The sequence below is a fragment of the Lachancea lanzarotensis genome, scaffold LALA0S07 (assembly GCF_000938715.1).
Source record: "Lachancea lanzarotensis genome assembly LALA0, scaffold LALA0S07, whole genome shotgun sequence".
Taxonomy (NCBI): domain Eukaryota; kingdom Fungi; phylum Ascomycota; class Saccharomycetes; order Saccharomycetales; family Saccharomycetaceae; genus Lachancea; species Lachancea lanzarotensis.
In genome coordinates, this window is record NW_019212885.1 from 250,282 (window position 1) to 271,977 (window position 21,696).

Consider the following 21,696-nt stretch of genomic DNA (forward strand, 5'->3'; position numbering starts at 1 on the left):
TATTGCATCTATGTGTCTATTCAGTGAGTATGCTGAATACCTTGAACTATTTCGAACCTGTTTTATCAAGTATAGACACCGAATCAAGCATTTTCTCCAAACCTTGATTGGCCGCTGCTGGATCAGTACTTAGCGTCTGTTGCATGCTTTGAACAATACTTGTGGAGTTGGCCGCCAGAGACTTGCCCACAGGGCCGCCTCGGGTGTACGAAGTCTCAAAATCTCTCTTAAACGCTTTAGACACCCGGCTCCAGAACATTTCCATCAAGGAAGCGTGCTTTTTGTGTGAAATATACTCACTCAGCAAACTAAGGGTTCCGGTACTTGTGGAGTTGAGCGTTTTTTCCAGGAGCAACACAGTTTGTGCGTCTTGCAAGGCATTCTCCAGCGCTGTTTTGATGTTTTTGATAGATGTTATTGTCTTAGATAAGCCTTGATTACTGGAATTGATTCTGGCTAGTACCACCTTGTCTATGGTGCTAACGAAATCTTTCGGTGAAAGTTTGTGTAGCGCAAGTAAGAGAGACTGGCTACTTTCAAACTTTGCTTGAGTTGATCTCAACTCACCAGAGTAATTGCTGACTAGCGATTCGCCTATGAGTTTGAGTGTCCCGCGACGGCTTGGTGTGAGAGTTTCTGAGTCATGTTTCTTAACAAGTCTCAGAGCCCTTAGGTTAGGATTGGACGCTAAAGTACTTTGAACTTGGGAATGAATAGAAGCCAATGCCAACAAGTTCTGTTCTGAAGAACCCTGCTCCTCTTTGGGATTAGGAGATACGAAGCTCATAACTTGTCTAAGTAAATGCAGGAAAATGAGCACATCTCTTAAAACACTCGAAGTTTGGTGGATTTTGCCCAACGCCAATTGTAATTGTAGCGACTCTTCATGCGGTTCCAGAACGTCCTTCTCAAGCCTGCCGTAAGACATCTTCAAGTATTCTATGCTAGGACCCAAAGAGGCTTGAGTCTTGGCACGAGCTATAGCACGGTCATTCAGAGTATCGATCAAATGTAAGGGGTTAGAACGTATCGTTTCCTCTGTTCTCCTGTCAACTTCGTTCAATGCGTATCGCACTTTTTTAATCGATGTCAGTAGATCAAGCTCGTCAGAATCCATATCAATGTGTGTGCTTTTCAGTACAGCTGAGCAAGCCTTTACTGCGTTAAAATCATCTTCTAGATACTCTTCGAAGTCTTCTGAATGCTTGGCGGCACTCATGGGGTGTCAATTGAACACAAAAGATGTCTCGTCTGTTCAAGTTCTGAATTTTGTTCAGAATGAGCTTCAATTTATCCCGGTATATATAATAAATACCATAGCCAAACTTGAACAAAGTTGACCTAGTTGAGTTCAGTATTCACAGCTCATGATTTGTGAGCTTACTTGCCTCAGAATATAAATCAAGTCAAATTGTTACAAGTAGTGCTTGACTGCCCTCACAATCGCTAGCTTTCTTGTCCTTTGCAACTAAATATATACATAAGTGTAAGATTGTGTTGATGCAATCATTCAGGCTTGTTCCCCGTATATCGAAACAATGGACCTCTTGAGTCCGGCCTGCACTTTGAAGGTTTGCCATGCTAGGTTCAGTGAGTTACCAGCGATTCTTTTCTGGATATAGTTTTGAAACTCAATGACACTACCTCCAACACCGAAATATATGTCCTTAGCAGCGACCAAAGCTGTTGCGCGGCGCTGCTGCGACTGTGAATCGGTAAGCAGCTGTAGAATTAGATCGGAAACCACAGGAAGCATGTCTGGCTGGTAAATGGTTTCAGAGGACAGGATCAAAAGTTCTGACGATGAACCATGTAAACGTGCAGACAAGAGGTCGTAGAACTGACGACCCCATGTTCCAGAAACAAGTTTGATGTCGATTCCTCGAGCAGCAATTTCTTCTTGGAATTTGCGAAGTAACGATTGCGTGAACAAAAGCTCGTCCTCCACAACTGGGACAGAAGAATCGTCTCCTTGTTGTAGTTTTGTGAGCTCCTGTGGGTTCAAAGTTTGCAACGCCCATGTTATGATAAGGTTTGGCAAAGATACAAGTCGCAGTACCGATTCGTTATAGTCTGCTAAAACGAAAGTGGCATCGCAACTTTGAGTGTCTTCGGACAGAAGCTGGCTGAGAAGATATTCAGAGGGCAGTGATGTGCCACAGCCAAGTTCCAAGATAGTAGTATGACGCGTTTTGCGGTGTGCAGAAGTTGAAAGTGTCTCTACCAGATCGATCGAGCATTCCCATGATTTAAGACCCCCCTCATACACGTTTTTCCGTAGATCTTCGTTCGTATCTCCGATCAAAATCTCTAGTTCGGCTTGTGCCTCTTCATCTTGTTTTTCTTCCGACTCAGTCATCAATTGGTGTTTGACATCGAAAAGTTCTCGGCGATACAACGGAATAGAACATTGAGGTGTGAGTATCTTTTCAAAAGAGACCCTAACGTCGACCAGACTCTGTAAGACATTTTGCAACGGTTCCCATTTTGGCTGTTTCAAACCTGTGGACTTCAAGTGGGGCAAGTCTAATGCGCTGATTGACGGAACCTCTGCACTCGCAACAACGTCAGAGTTCTCGATACCATCAGCGAGTTGGTCAGTCAGCTCATCATCACTGAGATCCTGATTAGAAAATCCAAACTGAAATGACATATCTCGAGCGATAGCGTCAGGATTGTATAGTGACTTTTCACAATTCTTTCGAAATAAGAAACACCGATGAGCTGCGATGAGCTAGGTTAGTTTCTCAAAAAAAATCAAACTAAACGAAATTGTCACAGAGAGAGGTATGAAAGAATTGAGTCTCTTTTGGATCGTGATGAGTCTTCATCCTTTCAGCATAACTTACACTTTTATCGCAGTCCTGCTTTCCTTGGATTACTGTATGTTGTCGGACTTAAATAAGATTATAGATGACTTTCGAACTAGATAACCAGAGTTCATGAGTAAAATAAGAGTCGTAATTTTGTATGGACCTTTTTGTTCCGATCAAGACCATCCCATAAATATATTGGTATGAATATGCGCGTCAGAACTTCACTGATAGCCTGAAGTGAATGAGGGTTGAAAAGTTGAAGGTATCATGCTTATTTGGATTGAACCTGGGAGTAACCACCCCATGGGTTGGCGTTTTTGGACTTGAGGTACTCGTCGGACTTCAATTGCCATTCTTTGGTCATGGTTTTTGGGTCTTCACCACCAAACTGTCTAATAAAAGCGAAAAGACCCACGGAGCCCACTAGACCAAACACAACACCCTTGGCGATGTAGGCACCATCACCCTTTGCGTGCACGGGCCTTCTTGGTCCCCATTCGCCGTATGATATATACCAGACGGCCTGCTTCTCGGTTTCAGTCAGCTGGGACCATGGTAGTTTTTGACGTTCGGTCAACTTGGTGACCAGCTCCTGTTGTTCAACGGCTGGAAGGTCTTCCCAACGGCTATGTAGATCCACAATGGCGGCTTTGGAAATAGCCTGTGTTTGTGCGAATCTTGAAGGCACGACACGCGCTACTCTGCTGACTGACGAACGCAACACTGTTCGAAGTTAGTAAATAATCAGGTCTTGAAGAACAGCAAGGTGTCGATCGCAAATCGCTAACGCAGTACTATAAAGTTCTCCACAAAAGGCTAGGGTCCATATATGTTGTTCTTGTTGAGTGCACAGCTTGAAAGTTGTACGGAAAATTCCGTCAAAAGACCCATCTGGTGTTTTCAAGCTTCCCACAATCAATATCGTATCCAAGACCTCTTTTTGCCCACTTTTGTCAATCTCAATTGGGGCATTTTATAAGTTCGTCATTCAATCTCTTAGACGTCCATAATTTGCTCCGAAGTTGCTCAAATATTCACCTTTTCGCCTCGTTTAAATTGTAAAGCCCACCAACATACTTGTCTCAATAATAATATGGATCGATGAAAGGCTAGCTCGCTAAAGAACTTCGACTTTCCAATGAATATTGTAGCTCGAAGTCTAATCAGAGTCGAGAAACTCTATTATCTGGTTATAATCGATATATCCAAAAAATTTTAATATTGGAATCGATCTTCGAATTAGAGCCAATCAAATAGCAGGAAAAACAAGCACGCCTAAAACACGTGGAGGTCGCGTGCTTATCACGTGCATTTAGCTACTAAAACGTCTTTCCAAATTCTAGAACACAGCACGTATTGACGTGGGAGCTACCACGAGGGTACGCTGCCCTTCAGTAGACTGCTTATCGCTGGACGATTGCGGAACTTAACCGGTAGGCTGCTGTCAAATGGGAAAAAGTACTGTCTCGTGATCGGTGACGTCTCGGATTTCAAAATGGAATTTTGGACTTGAAGTTCTTGAGTTCTTGAGGAATTGGATACAGTGGGTGGCGTCTTGATAGCATTGTCTGGATCTGGATGGGATGTGCCGGGGTCGGTGTAAAGACTTATCTCAATCATCTGGTTTTCCAACTCTGCCAATTTAACAGATGATGCTTGTTCACGTGATAGCTCGATTCCATTCCAAGGTATCCATCGAAGTGGTAATGCCACGAATAAGTCTAATTCTTGGGATTCGAGATCTGCTCGACTGGTGAATGGTAGCTGATCGATTTCTACCTGCGCTCGACGAGCCAAGCCAGCTGGGTGACGCCCACCGCGCAAGAAAATGAACTTGTAAATGTTCCAGATCTGAGTCTTATGAGTGTGTGATACCTCAGGACCATTCCGGTGACGGGACAGGAACGTAGAATCCTTCAGCAACACACACATCTGTAGATCCAAAACGTGTTTCTGCCCATCCAGGACAACGAAGTAGAGAGGAAGAAATTTTTCAAATTCGTGAGTAGCCTGGAAGTCTATTAATCGCAACCCTAGCGGATACTGTCTACGGACCTGACGTCTGCGTTCAAGTTCCGCACCAGCGCGCTGTAATTCTTCTTCCCGCATCATTCTTTCCTGTTCTTCTTTTTTCCTTTGCGCCTCTTGCGCGTTTTGACGATCGCGCTCCTCTGCACGCATTTTTTCATCATGGGCGAGCTTCGCCAACAACTCTTGCTCTTTCCGCTTTTTATTAAGCAGTCTCTTTTGTCTGTAGTCTTCTTCAGCCTTCAAACGCTCTTCTTTTTCTTCTGGCGTCTCGGCAACTTTAGGTGTAGTAGAGCTTAGAGGTGTAGCATTTTGGCTTCTTGGCGCTTCCGGCACTAGATCTGGTGCGCTTGGGCTGCACGAGTCCCTTAACTTGGGTTTCTTAATAGCAGCAGACAACACATAGTCAGTCACAAGGGAATCGGCCGGCATCTTTGTTGCTGCACCTGTTGCCAATTCGTCCCTTGCTGTTGGGTGGTGATCTTCTCGCTGGGTGGAGCTGGAGCGTTTACGCGTGGCAGATACTTTTTGCGAGATTTCACTCCCCTTCCGCGAAGCGTCCGTAGCTGCTGCCATTTCGCTACTCTCTTTCCCCGTGCTCAACTTGGAATTGACATCTTTGGAGCTAGGTTCATCGTCGGACCGTAATTCGTCGCGAGAGATGCCAGCATCTCCTTTCCCGCCCATTTCTAAAGCCTTTTGAATCAATTCCGTTTCTTGCTTGATTTGAAGTCCCAATTCACTATGTTTTGCATAGCTTAACACCGATCTTCCATGCCTATCTTCCATATGTGGATCGGCACCTGCTTCCAACAATAGTTTTACAGTACCTATGTGACCGCGACCCAGCGCGATCATCAATGGAGTTTGTCCTTCACGAGTAGTCAAATTTGCTTGAGCTCCAAACGCCAGAAATAGACTTGTTATATCTTCGTGACCATATTTGACAGCCTCAAGAAAAGATCTGACGTCAACACGACCACCATTTTCAAGATAAGATCCCACGTATGGTAGTCTTCCCTCCTTGGAAGCTCTCAAAAGCTTCTCTCGTCCAACTTTAGAAGAGATATCGGTCCAGTAAAACTCATCCTCTATTCTAATATTTGAAGATGACCTTTCGCTGTCGGAATGCCTGTTATTAGAGGACGACCGCACTTGTCTTTCACCTGATTCAACGAATCTTTCCATGCCTCTTCTCAACGCACGCTTTAAATCTTCGACAGTATGGAGATCTTCACTTTCCAGATCAGAGTCCTCTTCAATCGACTCAATGGCGGTTAGGCCCTTGCCATTAGCTATTGTAGGATCGGCATTGTACTTGAGAAGTAGTCTTACTACCTCCAGGTGACCATTCGCAGCTGCATCTATCAAGGGAGTATCTTTGATAGGCTCGAATGACTGTATGTTGACGTCGGCTCCGCTTTCAAGTAGTAGCTTCACAATATCGAGGTGCCCATTCAAGGCAGCCTCATGCAGAGACGAGTTCCCTGCATTATCCTGATCGTTGACATTGAAGCCCTCTTGAATGAGTTTTCTTGCATTTTCAAGTTTACCCTTGTCGCATGAGATCTGCAGTTTGGTCCGTCCCCCAGCGTCTCTGTGGACAGTGCTTTTCTTAACTTTTGCTTGTTTTTTGAGACCGATAAATGCCCTGCGATGGGTCGGGGATACCTGCGAAGCCCTGGGAATACTGCCTGGTGACGATTTCAGTGATAAATGTGATGATTTGTCTGGCGGAGAATCAGCGTGTAATATGCTGCTTGAAAGCGGAATTTGATTCAAATTGTCCAAATCTGATAATTCTGACTCATCGCTATTGTTAAAATGCAAAACTGGAGTTCTGCTGGAAGGAGATGATCGCAGTTCATCGCCACGTATTAGTCGGCCCAAACGCGGTCTAGGCGGAGATGCTGGCTCAGTAGGCGCATCGCTTTCTACTTCGCTGAGCTCACTTTCTTCGTTATCACCAACAAGCTCAAGGGATTCGTTAGCTTCGGTATTGCGTAGCATGTTCACCAATTTGGTCTTCCCTAACATATTTCTGTTTTGTGTCCCAATCTCAGAATCTTCCCCGTTTCCCTCATCTTTAACTGGTTGTTTCGGGAGCTGGCGACCACTGAGCTTCTCGACAGTGTCTATATCGCTGCTCGCTACTGTATCTTCTTTCGTTTCTCTTGGAAGTGGCGGACTCTTGATATCTGATGTGTGCCCTTCGTCTTCCAATACATTTGTGGCATCAATTTCTGGGTGATATTCCCCAACCTCTAGAGCACCTCCGTCCTTCTTCGGTGCCGTAACTTCTCTTGAATTAGTTGTACTATCAGATGGATTCCCCAGTTTTCCTTTAGGGAGATCCTTGGTTACGCCTGTGTTTGCATCAGCGGTATTGAAAGTAGTATTCGTTAGATCATCATTCTGATCAATTCCCACTATTGGCTTAGTCTTTGGATCACTTTCCACCACCGGCTTAGTCTTCTGATCGCTTTCCAAACTCACTGGGTCTTTAAATGTGCTTGTGTCCTTATCTCCTTGTGTTTCAGAGCTTTCTTGTTTCCTGCTGTTTTCCTCCAGTTCCCGTTTTCTCTTCTGAATATTGGATAAATAGTTGCTCAAAGAGCGCCTCTTAACAGCCGGCGTGGTACCTGATTCTGTTGGGTGCTCTGTACCATTGTTCATGGCTCCTCGGAATGGCAAGATGCTGTTCTTGAGCTGTACTTCTTCGCAGATCCCGCTGGTGATCACTTTCGATGGATTAAGAACTGAATTAGTGCAAAATGATCTATGGTGCGAAGTCTATATCTGAAGAACCATATCACGACTAAGTGAGTACACAACGGTGGCCTAAATGTCTTTGAATTGTTAAGAGTTACAATAGATATACACGATTTCATCGTAAATCTTTTCTTAAAAAGCGTTTTAATGAGCGTGGTGAGTGTACTGATTCCAGCTCGGACAGATACGCTTGAATTACTAGTTGTAGTCTTTTATGCAGAATGAATGAAGAGAGGTGAAGACAGTTACCGACGTCAGCACCATCCACTGCTGGATTTGTTTCCAGTTTCAACGCCGGTTGAGGCATATGTTTCAAACATTGATGCGTATCGTGCGGTATCGGACATGGGTGCCGACAGGAAAGGTGTACCAGTGCCTGAATCGCTTGCAGTAACGGAGGAATGCGAAGAGACTCGACCGCAGTCGAAAAACTCGCTTGGAGTGCAAGGTGTGTTTTCAGTTGAAACATTAGAGCAGTCAGGGCTTGTTGGGGGTATTTTGGTAGGATCGTGTGCACTTTCTTCTTGATCCAATAACATCACGCCTGGGGCCTTTGGAAAAATCGCATCATCCGCCCTGCCTACGGCTTTCGGTTGCATACGTGGTAAACTTAAAACCTCGCGCCACTCCATGAGCTGGAAGATCAAACTCATGTTCGGACTAATGTCTTTGGCCACAGATTTGAGCTTGTTATAGGCGTCATGAAGAGGAAGGTTTTCGTAGCGCATAATGTACGCTACAATCAGCGATGCAGAGCGAGACACGCCGCATTGGCAATGCACCAGTACTGTGCGTCGAGCCTCCACGGCCTCGTGTATGATTCTGGTTAGTTGTGGTAGGTCTGAGCATATTTTCGACGTGTGAGACCAGTGAATATGGTGGTAATCAACCTGTTTGGTGGGCGGCAACATAGTGCGGAGATTTGAGACCTCTTGAGCAACGTTCAGCGTCACGTCAAAACGCTCGAGATCTGTAATGGACGGCTCAGAACACAGATACAGATATGAACCATAAACCAGCAATGGTCCGTCCGGATATGCATTTTTAGTGGTGCAGCCTTCGTCCACAACCGTAGAAACAGAGCGCGAGGCCCGATGGAATGCACGCGAACCACTATTCTGTAGCACAGCGTCCTCAGATCCCAAAGACAGGCTCTGAGCTTCTATGGGTGACGAAGACAATCCCAAGTCACTCTGTGACCCTATAAAACGAGTTTTGAGTTGTGGCGGCAACGACATGCCCCTTTTCAACCGGTTTGTCACCAACTTGGGTTCTTTTTTAGCTGTGAATGAGCCGTTTGTCACGTTAGCTACGGAGAAGATGTGAGCGTCGCTTGAGACGTGTTTCCATCTCTCTAGAGCCCGGGGTTCCTGGATATTTCGCAGCCGTCCATTATCCTCACTTTTGAAACCACATGGGGCGTCCAGCGCCTCGATCCTCTGGGTAGGTGAGTTGTCGATGTTCAAAAATAGATTTTTTGTATTGCGTTTCCGCACCAATCTCGAAGGTTCTCCCACCTCGAACACTGCACTCTCCGTGACAGACCCCAGAGTAAATCCAGAGGGGGCTTGTTCAGCTTCTGACATGTCTCCGTTGGTGTAGATAGGGCAAAAACACAGTCGAACTCGACAGGTTTCAGCAATTCCCTTTTCAAGCCAGCTTGCGTCTTACAATGCCTATTCGACCGCCCGTCTTTGCCGTATGCTTTCCAATACAGATGCCCAGAAATGTGAGGTTGTTTCTGCGGTCGTAAACGCTTGACTATGGCAAAGCAGTGAAAGTTGGTTTGATGGGTATCTCTGAGTCGAGTTCTAGTTTCATCTTTCGAGTATTGAATATGAAGTTTAGTCCCATATGAAATACTTATGAAAATTGCCGTGTATAGTGATTAAACACGGTGATGATAAGCACGTGATTCTCACGTGCTGCTTTGATCAAACGATCATGTGATTGGGCTGGAGTGACGTCGTAGAAGAGCTCGAACGAAAAAAATGACGAGTAATCATTTGTGGTCTTTTGTTTACGTCCAGTATCCGCTTCAATACCAAGATCCTTTTGGATACATCAGCAAGAACGAATGAAGCCACATAATAGCTGACCATTCTGAGTGTATTTCCTGCCAAAACGGGCCAAATCACGTACACTTATATACGGCACGTGACTCACGGTATGCAGTTTCGTCAGTCCCGGAGGTTTACGTTCTTCCGTTGCCGTGAAGCCTATTCGCGTCTTGAATCGCGATAAAACAGAATCAGCCCTCTCGGCGTTTAATCGTCTTCCCCCAAGTTCCCTCTACTTCTGCTTTTCAGGATTTTGAGCTGATTGTGTCAATTGGGGCGAATATTGATCTTTTGATACATTTCTGAAAACAAGCTTGACCTTCCATAATGTTAAAATTGACACATTTAACCAGGTCACCACTTCCAACTCTGTTCCTCTCCTTTCTTAATCATAATCCGTCTTATCCATTTTCCTATATCACAAACATTTATTTGTCGATGCTACAATTCACTTAGTAATTTATTGTGGGTCCCGTCGTCATCCGGGTCCACAATCGCCGAGCTCTGTACTCCTACGCTTTTTTCACTATTGAAAAATGGCATCCGATAGTACATGTTGCCTCTAACGATCAACTCAAAATCGTAACGTATCAGTTGTCGCCATTTGTCCAGACCGTTTTCTACCTCCACCTGTGCGACTGGTTCGCCTTCAGATCTTCCTCCAGCTAGGGTCTTCACGCGTCCAATTGGATCCTCGTCACCCTGTCTGCCGTGTTCATCCACAAGTCCAGGTTTCACTAACTTCACACTCGATCTCGATATGTCGTAGTTCCGGTGAAAAAATCCACCTTGAAACTGTAGAGATGTCTCCATGGTTTCTACTGTACCCAGTAGAATCGTCTGATATTGTGTACCTAGAGGATCACCTTCAATTCCCAGGTGTGACGTCTTGGCAAAAATGTCAAGTTCCACTTTTTTGATTTCGACCGTGAAAAAGCCCGGATTGAATGCTGTTCCAATGACGTCAAATACCAATTCGTCTGCACTCACCAGAACGGAAGTGACTTTGGCAATTTCTAAATCATGAAGCTCTTTGTTAGTTGCCAACAAAAATCCAGAAATGAATCCCAGTGTAAGAAGAAATGAGACCACGAATGCAAAATACACGAAATTTCTAAGTTTCGTCCATGTGGTTTTGGTTGTGTAAAAGTTGTGAGGCGAATATCGGGTGTGGTGAGAGACTTTCTTCTTTAAGGGGGTGGCCTCAGTCGGTTGGTAAAAGTAATTATCTGTGTAGTACTCCATGCCTGCAGGGTATCCTAGCTGTGCTGCGCGATCGTTCTCCGCTCCACCAGCTTCTTCTTCTTCGTAATCTGATAAGCCCTGACGCGCCTCTAGATCTGTCTTCGGATGAGAGTAGTAAAACATTGAATGTGTGTCATCTTCGTCATCGCCCTGGCGAGCATAGCTAACAGGCTCATCTTCGAAATCGGAATCGCTGTGATACGCGAATTTGTTAGGCGTCAATTCTCCACCGGTTTGTTCGATATAATCTTCTAAGTTAACGTCGTCTGGGACGCCTGAATACCGTCGCAAAGAGGCTCCATGCGCATCGAAGATTTTAGATGCTGTAGTACGAAGCTGTCTTCTATGTGATGCCTTCCGCCTTACGTTGTTCGCATTGGCACTGTTAGAGATTTTGCGAGAAGTACGACGCGGCGCGGAGCTTCCACCATTTTGCGCGAGTGATATTAGGGAAAGTCTCTTCCCTGGAGATTGGGGCATTGTAGTATAGGATCGCACAGAACGAATTTCTTGTGGATTGTTGCGGTTCACGTACTTGAGACTGTGGAGGTCATCGGATTGTTCTGACACCGGTGGTGGAATGACTGCTATGCTGGTGTGACGTGTGGCCTTGGCCCTATTCAAAAGTTTTGAGCCGTTGGCATTTGGTGAAGTATGGTTTAATAAAGGTGCACTTGTCCTTGTAGGTACACCGTGAGAACGTGCTTCACCGGGTACCACGTTTTTGTTGGAAGTTGCAGTTGATTCGTACACAAACGTTTCTTCCGAGTCACTGATCTCATTTTCACCTACTGCCGATGCCAGTCGTGCTGCAAAGAAATCTGATTTTTTAGCGGGTTCTCTATTTTTGCGTGTAGGTTCTTCTGTGGGATGCTCGCCCGGTGTAGGTGGAAGCGTTGCTGAACCACCCAACTTTTCGTCTATCCTCTGTTCTTCTGCCACCAGTGCCCGGGACGGCAGAGGAAGACCAGAGTCGTCGGTAGACTCCCTATACGCTTTTGTAGGCGCATTGCTGCCTGCTGCATGTGGTTTGTGGGTGATCCCCGATGCTACGGAGGGAGACGATTCTTTCCCTAGAAACGAGTCCATGAACAGATTTGACTTTTTGTTGCGTATAGCTCCACTGCTGTTATGCAATGACATTGGATTATGGTCTATTAGCTTGGCAGGAGCTTCACCCTGTGTTCTACTACTTATGTCTTCGTCATCGGCTTTATCTTCCGCTTGCACTGGCAGCAGGTTTTGGGCCGGCGTTTGAACCGTTTCTGTCTCCACCGTTATCCTCTTGTCATCGTCGCCATTCATTATGAACCCTTGGGTTACTCACTGGATGTTGATTCGCGGTAAGAAAGTGGTGATGACACTGCTTATACGCAGAGACAGATTGATGATTTACTTTATGAATTATTCCTTAGCCGTATTATTTAGACACACGCTAAAATCTATCACGTGACCATAATTTTATTACATAATCAAATACAACTTTAGTCACGTGCTATGTGTAAGAGAGTTTTCAAGATTTAGAAGACTAGTGTTAAGAATAGTTAATCGCATGAACTTTTTCCTTAGTTTCAGGAGTGAATACCAATTGCGGGATTTCCAGGTCTCAGAAGGCGGATTTTTAGGGCTCAATTGCGACAACTTTTCTTGTATCAAGAGTTTTTCTTGAATGTCATGAGCTGTAGATCCATACCGATGCTGCCAATCGGTGTCTCTAGAAGATATTGAGAGATGTGGAACAGTCTTGAAGCTATAATCTTGAAGTGGATAGGTGATTTTAAATCTTCAGATACATCACTTTGTACTTCTGTGTCACTCGAGCACCTGACCAATACTAGCAACGACAGTAAAACACAATACGTATACTTGAGTAGATACAAGTGCTGGCTGGTAAAAGGTCACTCATTCACGGCAAATATGTGAATAATAGCAATAGGTATATGACTATATGCGAGCGGCGCATAGTGTGAATTATTACCAGGATGGGAGAACGATTCAATAGTCCGTCTCTGAAGAATTGCACACGTCAAAGTTAGCTTGTTGATCTGAAAATAAAAAGAGATTCACACGTCACGTAAAATATTTGCCACCCCTGGCATTATTCACTACAAGTCGGATTGTTTTGGAATGTCAACGGAGGCTCGAAGGTATTGTTACGTGTAGAATGAAACATCACACGTGGAAGTATTAAACCCACATTTGGTGACTATGACACTTTTAAACGGATTACACTTTTCCTATGACAAGTAACTTGAAATGATCAAAGTTATATGTTTGAAAACAGATTCATGTAGTACTCACTTCATTAGAATATTTTATTTTGATATTGGCATTTAATAGATCGTCGTAATTCGTGGCACACGCCGCGAAATATATTGTAAGCTGCGTCAAAGATTGTATCCCGTACGGTAAATTTAGATCATCGTCTTGCATAAATACAGCTTACTTCAAAAATACCTTTAGGGGCATTATGTTTTCTGGAGGGGACAGGATAGTATCGCCGTTCTCTCTTTACGTGCGCTTTTTCCAGGTAAAACTGGTCTAAAACTTCTGCTAACGAGGGAGACACGAAGAACTGTTTAAATCGGGATATAAATCTTGTTTCGGTATGCTTGGGTACTGGCTGCAATGTTCACCGAACTTAATCTTAGACGCTAGGCGGCCTACCCTGCCAACCATATTTTCATGTCATTTCTCGAACCTTCACACAATGTGTTCAGAACTAACGTTCGAATCATGGTTCAAGTATCTTATTAGTCAAAAAAATCTCTGAAACCTGTCCCTGTGTGACGTGAACTGCTAGTGTGATGGATGCGAGTAATATGTGCATTGATTAATTTTCTGCACAGGACGTTAAGGGTGTTCGTCTGGAAAATTGACATTCGGAAAGAAAGTTCTCGTAACTGCAAGGCAGACGTTCATGTTTTTGAATCAAAATGTCCACCTTGGACGTTCTTCCTAATGTAAAGTGTGGACGATAGTTTTTCAATTGAGTTACTTTTTGAAACAACATTTTTGAGTGTCGTAAGGACAGTTCGAAATAAAATCTATCGTAATCAGGTTTGTGACTTGTTCTCCCGCGCTTGACGTTTGAAGATGCCTAAGGGGTACTGAACGTGAATATCGGTCTTGTATGGCATGTTTTAATACTCAGAATGACAATTGCCGAATCTTTTACCAAATTGTTGTGGCCGTTCGCTCTCGAGTGGGTATGTGTATTCATATATACAGTCAAGACCTTTTTGAAAGTCCACTTAGAAGCTAGTCTTGATGTTGATAAGCTACCATCACAAACTCGGCGTTGAAACCCGACTATTCGAATAGCAGAAGGCCTAGTCCCGTGGCCTAAATTTGTTGAACTACACGTAGGGCTTCTCAAGATCGTCGTTGGGCGCACTCCACTGACTACTCGAGAGCTTTCACACTTCCGATGAGAAAGACAACCTTCTATGTAGCCTATCTCAAATATTGCCCGACGAAACTGTCATCCAATGTAGTCATGCACTGCGCAAACATGAGCAAGCGTGATCAGTGATATTGACACCACCCAAGTAGCACACTATCCATCGTTGTGTTTCATTCCCATATACACTCATCTACAGACCACTCATACTACAAAACCTCTACTCCCGTTCTCCCTGTATCTGAAACCCGTCCCTTTCTTCTATCTCATCGCATCCCAACTCATCTCATCGCCCTTTATATACTTTGAATTTCATTTTGTCACATGCGACAGAATAAACATTTCTTTAGGCGCACGTGTGTCCTAAAACCCGTTTATTAAGAGATGGGTTAGAAACGCCGGCACAGATTTGATGAATTATAGTGTAGTACTACTATATAACCTGAAATACGAGAACTTAACGGCACATTTGAGAAATGCAAGAATTTTAGCGAAAATCAAGTGGAATACGAGCTTTTGGCAGTGGTGAACGTTGTTTTCGCTTAACAAGCTGCATTAGATTTCAGTGGAAACCGTTTCTACTCTCCCAGGGCTTTCAAACGACGTTCTCACGACGGTTTTACGATGAAATTTGGTAAAGACCTGGAATCGCGACAATTGACGTTGCCCGAGTATAATGGCCACTTCATCGACTACAAGGGCTTGAAAAAGCTTATCAAGCATCTCTCGGGCCCACCACTACCGCCCACGGTGGAGGCGCCCGAAATAGACCAAACACACGTATATCAAGTGCTGCAAGAACACAGGGCATCGTTTTTTTTCAAAGTGGAACGGGAACTGGAAAAAGTCAACGAATATTACTTGGAAAAAGAGGCCGATATGCGTGTCAAATTCGATATTTTGAGATCCCGGTACCAAGATTGCGTCAAGCGTGGCAAATTGTCGTCAAAATCCACGCTTGCCTACAAACAGCTGCGCGAGGGAGCCAAAAAATTCGAAAGAGACTTGTCCCATTTAGAACAGTTTGTAGAGCTCAATCGCACTGGGTTTTCCAAAGTACTGAAGAAATGGGACAAACGTTCGCATTCGCAAACCAAAGATTTCTACCTGGCCACTGTAGTGTCGGTGCAGCCCGTTTTCACACGCAACGAAGCTTCCAGGCTGAACGATGAGGTCTCCACCATTTTGCTGGAACTGAACACCATTAGCGCGCAGGAAGATCCATATGCCTATTCGACATCCTTCCCGTCCCATGCTTCGTACCCAAAATTGACAGATCTTTCCAATCCCAATACCTCTCATCGAATTGCCTCTACCACTTTGCTTCCAGCACCAGGCATTGACTCCATCCAGCCGGATTTTAGAACAGGAAATATGGACATTAGCATGGAGATCGAAACCTGGTATATGGAAGCCCAAAATATCGCCAAATTGAAAGATGAAGAACCGCGAACACGGCTCTTGCGTCAATTTGCAGCCGAGAAAATACCTAATTTTGTTGAAAAGACTGTACCGAAAAGCCGAATTGACAAAGATGTCATAATGAGAGATGCGTTAACAAAAGTATTTCTACTGCTAGTCAGTAGTTCTATCGATGATGCTTCTCTTAGCGTGTTCCTAAAAGCCGCTGCGCCGAACATCGATTTCTCTTATGCAGAGGAAGACGAGGCCGTCTTTTCAAAACGTAACATTTTTCATGAAGCAGCGAGCTGCGAAGGGCATGCTAGAAATTTCGTACTTCAGGAAGCTATAGAGCAGTGTCGCGACTTCACTTTACCCCAGGAGGTTCTGCGGAAACTATTAAACGCTCAAGATGCAAACGGACGTATTCCATTACATTATGCTTGCGATTTAGGGAAAAAGGAGTTTGTTGAATTGTTGATGAGATCTCTGCTGCTGGATACGGTGGATGTGGTGGACAATGACTCCAAGACTCCTTTAGTTCTTGCGGTGAGTAATAATTGCATCGAGATTACAGAACTACTGTTGAACTCTCAGATTAACACTTCATCAGAAGCGGCTGAATCTAAAAAGCCTCATTTCAACCCACTAAACGTGGCCTGCGCTCATCTTAATTACGAAGCCGCAAAGTCAATACTTAACTTGAGCAATATTGATCCTACAGCCGTCCGGGATACACAGGGCAGATGCCCTTTGCACATAACAGCTAAGAATGGTGGAGATGCCAAATTGATAGAGCTGCTTGTATCTCACGGTGCAGATCCAAACGGTGTTGATGGGTTTAATGGATGGACGCCCGTATTTTACGCCATTCAGGAAGGTCATCGCGAAACTGTAGCCGGATTGCTCAAATGTGGCGCTCGCATGGACATCAAGGACGATGATAACCTTTCACCTTTTTTTTTCGCCCTTTGGGAAGGACACTTGGGCGTCATAAACCTTTTAAAAGATCATCTAAGTGCTGTTAGGCCTAATCCAGATTTGATCGTCAGCCCTCTGAAATCGGCACTCGATCCGGTTGATTTGTTGAGCCCAGAAGATTCTTTAAACGGAATCCCTGATTTTGCCCTACCGCCTCCTATCATACCATTGCGTAAGTATGGTCACAATTTCCTGGAGAGGAAGATATTTGTTGAAATAGGTTTTTCTCCCGGCACTTCTTCAATTGTGCTTAACAAGGAAGACGAGATGGTCTTGTCATCACCTGGTCGTGTTACGCTCACGTCGAACATATCTGACATTATTCCAAGGAATATTCTTTTGCCTATTGAAGATGGTGAAGAGAGTTTCGTTGTTTTCCAAGTTGATTCCTTGGAGAAATTTTCCATTGATTTTGAAATCTTCCCGTCGTTTGGTACTCGCATGATTGCAAAGACCACTGCTCTTTCATCACAATTCCAGACGTTTCAAGCGAGTCCCTCAAACAAGGGTGACTTTGTTCTCCCATTATTTGACAGTCGCTTGAAAAACGTAGGTCAACTGAAGTTCAATTATAGATTGGTGTTCCCATACAATGGAACACCGCTGGATGTCACGAAATATGAAACTTATTGGAAGTCGACAATGAGTAATGAGACGGGAAAAAGTGGAAATCAGCTAATCACATCATCTTCTTTATCAGGTCGCTACATCAACTTTTTTGTCACAGCTTTGAATGATGGTACCATAGTAGTGGCACCAAACAAAACCATCACGGTGGGTCCTATGAGTTTAAAGTTACTGGACTTGAATGCTGCTCAATTGGAATGCCTTGTTGGGTACTCTTTGAATGGATTTTCTAGAGATTCTGAGGCTTTCAGCTTTCAGGAGCTGCTTGCTGAACGCTTCGTCACTTTAGATGCACTGCTGAGCAAAATACCCTTGAATTCGCACTTGGACATAGAAGTTTGTTTTCCCACAGAGTGCGAATTCAAGAGCATACCTCTAAAGCTTTCGCCTCATATCAACATCAACACATTCATCGACGGAATTTTGACGTCATTGTTTGCTCACGTCAGGGACAACTCTTTTGGTGGACAATTGTCGTCGATTGTTTTCACCTCCTGCAATGCTGATGTTTGCTCAATATTGAACTGGAAACAACCCAACTTTCCGGTCTTATTCTACATGAATGGATTAAGAAACGAAAACAACAATCTTGTCAAAGACACCCCTCACCATTTGTCGAAACTGGCGTTGAACCCTGATGCTGTGGATTTTGCAGATCTGTGCTCTCGTAGTGTTCGCGAAAGCGTACAGTTCGCTACTTACAACAACCTTTTGGGAATTATTATTCCGTTACATCTACTAGGGGCCAGCCAACAATTGATTACTGAAATTAGAGCACGCGGGCTGTTGCTAATTGGCTCTACACTGGAAGGGGATACGGATAAAAGTGCCGTTGATTTTTGGGTCGACGACATCAACGGGTTGAGGGTTCGGGATTACCTAGATTTCAGAGGAAGCATTGAGATGTAGGGCAGTTTTATCTCTCAAGGTTCATTATGTACATAGTCAAGTTTTGCATTTTTGATGAGTTATAGACACGCTAATGACATAGAAGAATCGGTTCATTCAACGTTTTGGAGAAAAAACGATTTCACTTTATCATCTGCAACTACTTGTAGCGCTGATCTGCCGTTGACATCCTCCAGATTCTTATATTCAGCCGCATATTTCTGAACCAAAACCACTGCAATATCGCCATGGCCTTCTGACAGAGCGTGAAAAAGAGGTGTCCACCCGTGGGTATCTTTGGTGTTAACGGGTGACCTGTTTTCGCAGAGAATTTCCACGATGGGCATAGATCCGACGCTAGCAGCTCTATGGAGGGCCAATTGGTTTCTGGAATCCTTATGTCTTATCGAAGCGCCATCTTTCAGAAGTGCTTCGACAATCTGAACCTGTTTTTTGGAGCAAGCCAGATCTAGCGGGGTCGTTCCTTGGGTCGTAGCCAGATTCACATCAGGTTTGATGGTGTGATTGATTAATTTCATAAGGATGTTCAAGTTACCCACAGAGCTTGCAATATGCAAAACGGACCAGCCGGAATCATCGACAAGGTTGTCCAAGTCGCTTTTCTGCATAAAAGATAGCAAAAATTCGACTATAGCTTCGTGCTGGTACGAAACTGCCCAATGAATAGGATACCTGGAATCGAGATCTTTGGCAAGAACAGCCTTGGGATCTTCTTCCACGAGTTCTCTGACTTTGGAAAAATCGCCTTCGCGACATGCCTCATGTAATGGGAACTTAGTACCAGTGACCATTTTGAGATGCGACCATTATCTGACCAAAAGGATGTCACCTAAGTAAATGGAGTCTTAGTTTGTTCGAGTTAGGTTATCAGATGAGAGATGAGATGAGATGATATTATAGCTGCTCACATCGTTCATAGTGATATGTTCTCGAAAGCTTCATATTGTTCACTTTTCGACCCGTATGATAGCTACAGTCTTCAATGGTATGCCTCTCATGTAAATTGTGCGTGTTTGCCGCTGCTCAAATCCACGAACTTTCTAAATTTCCAGCAATTTGTATTTAGGGTTTTCTTGAATTTCCAAAAAATGGCCGATTTGCTACGATAAGCTCATCAATGGGTACTATAACTCCCTGTAAGCTAGGTAAGTTTGTCTATCATTGATATCGAGTGCTTGTTTCAATGATGAATGCGAATAAACAAAATTCAAGTACTCATGAGTACTGGAGACTACCTCGTCACGGGACCTAGACATCATACTGTACGTCACAAATAGTGGCAAGGATTATATTGAAATCTAAAAGGATCAATTACCTTGAACCTATCCTCTATGACAACGCTCTTGAACTGACCAAAAACAACAAGATCAGCGCAGCCGGTGGCCACTTATTTGGTCTAACTTTGTTGATTTACCAGTGGCATACAACCTACGATGAACAGATCACCAGGAGAGTTCCAGCGTTTCGCCAAGGCGTTCCAACAGCAGCTATCAAGAGCGCAACAGGCAGGCAAGAACAGCGGTGGAAATACCGGGGGACAAGTGCCAAGAGGCGCTTTTGCAGGTGTGGGAGGGCTGGTTTTACTTGGAGGCAGTGCCATGCTGCTAAATGCGTCTCTTTTCAACGTTGACGGTGGTCACAGAGCCATCATGTACTCGAGATTGAGCGGGGTTCAATCGCGTATTTTCGCTGAAGGAACTCATTTCGCTTTTCCATGGCTAGAAACGCCTATCATCTACGATGTTAGGGCCAGACCTAGAAATGTAGCATCGCTCACTGGTACGAAGGATTTGCAAATGGTGAATATTACCTGCAGGGTTTTGTCGAGACCGGATGTTTCGCAATTGCCAACTGTGTATCGTACGTTAGGCCAGGACTACGACGAAAGAGTGCTTCCTAGCATTGTCAACGAGGTGTTGAAGGCAGTGGTTGCCCAGTTCAACGCCTCCCAATTGATCACCCAAAGAGAAAAAGTCTCAAGACTTATTCGCGAAAATTTGGTGCGTCGTGCGTCCAAATTCAATGTGCTACTGGACGATGTTTCGATCACCTTTATGACTTTCTCTCCAGAGTTCACTAACGCCGTTGAAGCCAAGCAAATTGCGCAACAAGATGCCCAAAGAGCTGCTTTCGTGGTAGACAAGGCAAGACAGGAGAAACAAGGTATGGTCGTGAAGGCCCAAGGTGAAGCCAAATCCGCTGAACTGATTGGTGAGGCTATTAAGAAGTCGAAGGATTACGTGGAGTTGAAAAGACTGGATACCGCTCGTGAAATCGCCACAATCTTGAGCGAATCTCCAAACAGAGTCATTCTCGATAACGAGTCTCTGTTACTAAACACGACGGCTGACAGCAGATTCAAGAAATGAGTCTCAACGTGAGGGACTTTGGACCTTGCCGTGTGCCCATTTTTTTTGGTGTTAAAATTCCGCCCAATCTTTATTTTTTACAGTGTTAACTTTAAATATTAGCATGATCTTGTGTATAGCCCGTAATGCTCGAAGTATGTCGATTCTAAGTAAGGAGGGTGGAGGGGTATTTGACCGACATTGGTGCTGCGTCGAGACCGGGAACCCAAAAGAACCAAAAGGGAGTATATCTGTCACCAAGTGCGAAAAGTCTCGAACTTGACAGCTCAATCGGACCAGATCTGTGCCAGTACTTGAAACGCGTATGAGTGATTGCAAGGAGAGGTTTGCGAATGAAGGAGAAAAAAAAACCAAAACCTTCAAAGAACTTAAAAAAACCAGAAAAAAGGGAATGCGTTCCCAACGCTTCCCTTAAACCACTCTCACTTTCAACTTCATTTTATGGCCCTTGTAGATGAAAACAGGCGTGGTTTCTTATTCGTCATCAGAGTCTTCACCACTCTGTCTCGAGGCAAAATTCAACTTTGTGGGGTTTGCTTTGGATGCGAAAAGCTTGGACTTATGATCGTTAAGTTTTTGAGAGCATGGTGACAGCATCTCATCAGTGGGTGATGCAAATTTATTTCTGACGGGCAAGGAAATTTGATTTTGACTTTGTTTCTTGAACATGGATCTGTGTAAATTTGGCCCGGCAGATGGCTGGGATTGGTGTAGAGGTTGAATTGCTGGTGCAGACATGGCTTTAGGGAAGAATATATTGAAAAATCGAGTGCACTTAGAGGAAACTTTGAAAAAACTTTGAGGATGAGTCAAAAAATTTAGTGATCAACGGATTACAACAATGTTACACTGAATCAATAAGTGACCAGAATCTGTGACGCGTCGTACTTGTAGTGGAGATCTTCCAAGGCTTTCAGTTTTATATGGATCAGAATATCGAAATCATAAAGATGGATATTTACTCTTTGCCCGATCGGGGATACTTATTAGTTGTCAATGCCCATAGTGAAAAAAAAGCATGAGATCAAATTAGAATGGCTGGTCTTTGCGGTTATGTGGGAGACTATTTGGGGTTAAAATCAGCG

General features: G+C 44.2%; 10 protein-coding genes across 10 annotated transcripts, besides 1 other annotated feature; 2 read left to right on the forward strand and 8 right to left on the reverse strand.

Moving 5' to 3' along the window:
• Positions 1-46: 46 nt before the first annotated feature.
• COG5 (LALA0S07e02806g1_1) lies at positions 47-1,219 on the reverse strand (the record flags this gene model as incomplete). The annotated part of the gene is made up of 1 exon (XM_022771433.1): positions 47-1,219. One exon carries the CDS (start codon positions 1,217-1,219, stop codon positions 47-49), a length of 1,173 nt encoding a protein of 390 aa, XP_022629340.1.
• A 291-nt stretch (positions 1,220-1,510) lies between these two features.
• HPM1 (LALA0S07e02828g1_1) lies at positions 1,511-2,653 on the reverse strand (the record flags this gene model as incomplete). Its single annotated transcript, XM_022771434.1, has 1 exon — positions 1,511-2,653. The coding sequence occupies one exon, from the start codon at positions 2,651-2,653 to the stop codon at positions 1,511-1,513; it is 1,143 nt and encodes a 380-aa protein (XP_022629341.1).
• A 434-nt stretch (positions 2,654-3,087) lies between these two features.
• Positions 3,088-3,894, reverse strand: LALA0_S07e02850g (LALA0S07e02850g1_1; the record flags this gene model as incomplete). The annotated part of the gene is made up of 2 exons (XM_022771435.1): positions 3,088-3,539; position 3,894. Coding segments are annotated over 2 exons (453 nt in total).
• A 290-nt stretch (positions 3,895-4,184) lies between these two features.
• Positions 4,185-7,520, reverse strand: HOS4 (LALA0S07e02872g1_1; the record flags this gene model as incomplete). Its single annotated transcript, XM_022771436.1, has 1 exon — positions 4,185-7,520. The coding sequence occupies one exon, from the start codon at positions 7,518-7,520 to the stop codon at positions 4,185-4,187; it is 3,336 nt and encodes a 1,111-aa protein (XP_022629343.1).
• Positions 7,521-7,870: 350 nt separating this feature from the next.
• Positions 7,871-9,202, reverse strand: SDP1 (LALA0S07e02894g1_1; the record flags this gene model as incomplete). Its single annotated transcript, XM_022771437.1, has 1 exon — positions 7,871-9,202. The coding sequence occupies one exon, from the start codon at positions 9,200-9,202 to the stop codon at positions 7,871-7,873; it is 1,332 nt and encodes a 443-aa protein (XP_022629344.1).
• A 915-nt stretch (positions 9,203-10,117) lies between these two features.
• On the reverse strand, positions 10,118-12,226 carry VAC7 (LALA0S07e02916g1_1; the record flags this gene model as incomplete). The annotated part of the gene is made up of 1 exon (XM_022771438.1): positions 10,118-12,226. The coding sequence occupies one exon, from the start codon at positions 12,224-12,226 to the stop codon at positions 10,118-10,120; it is 2,109 nt and encodes a 702-aa protein (XP_022629345.1).
• A 993-nt stretch (positions 12,227-13,219) lies between these two features.
• Positions 13,220-13,675: a mobile genetic element (relic copy of Rover hAT-like DNA transposon).
• Positions 13,676-14,948: 1,273 nt separating this feature from the next.
• Positions 14,949-18,242, forward strand: PHO81 (LALA0S07e02938g1_1; the record flags this gene model as incomplete). The annotated part of the gene is made up of 1 exon (XM_022771439.1): positions 14,949-18,242. One exon carries the CDS (start codon positions 14,949-14,951, stop codon positions 18,240-18,242), a length of 3,294 nt encoding a protein of 1,097 aa, XP_022629346.1.
• Positions 18,243-18,334: 92 nt separating this feature from the next.
• On the reverse strand, positions 18,335-19,033 carry NAS6 (LALA0S07e02960g1_1; the record flags this gene model as incomplete). Its single annotated transcript, XM_022771440.1, has 1 exon — positions 18,335-19,033. One exon carries the CDS (start codon positions 19,031-19,033, stop codon positions 18,335-18,337), a length of 699 nt encoding a protein of 232 aa, XP_022629347.1.
• Positions 19,034-19,675: 642 nt separating this feature from the next.
• On the forward strand, positions 19,676-20,611 carry PHB2 (LALA0S07e02982g1_1; the record flags this gene model as incomplete). Its single annotated transcript, XM_022771441.1, has 1 exon — positions 19,676-20,611. The coding sequence occupies one exon, from the start codon at positions 19,676-19,678 to the stop codon at positions 20,609-20,611; it is 936 nt and encodes a 311-aa protein (XP_022629348.1).
• Positions 20,612-21,085: 474 nt separating this feature from the next.
• Positions 21,086-21,349, reverse strand: BNS1 (LALA0S07e03004g1_1; the record flags this gene model as incomplete). The annotated part of the gene is made up of 1 exon (XM_022771442.1): positions 21,086-21,349. One exon carries the CDS (start codon positions 21,347-21,349, stop codon positions 21,086-21,088), a length of 264 nt encoding a protein of 87 aa, XP_022629349.1.
• Between the last annotated feature and the right edge of the window lie 347 nt (positions 21,350-21,696).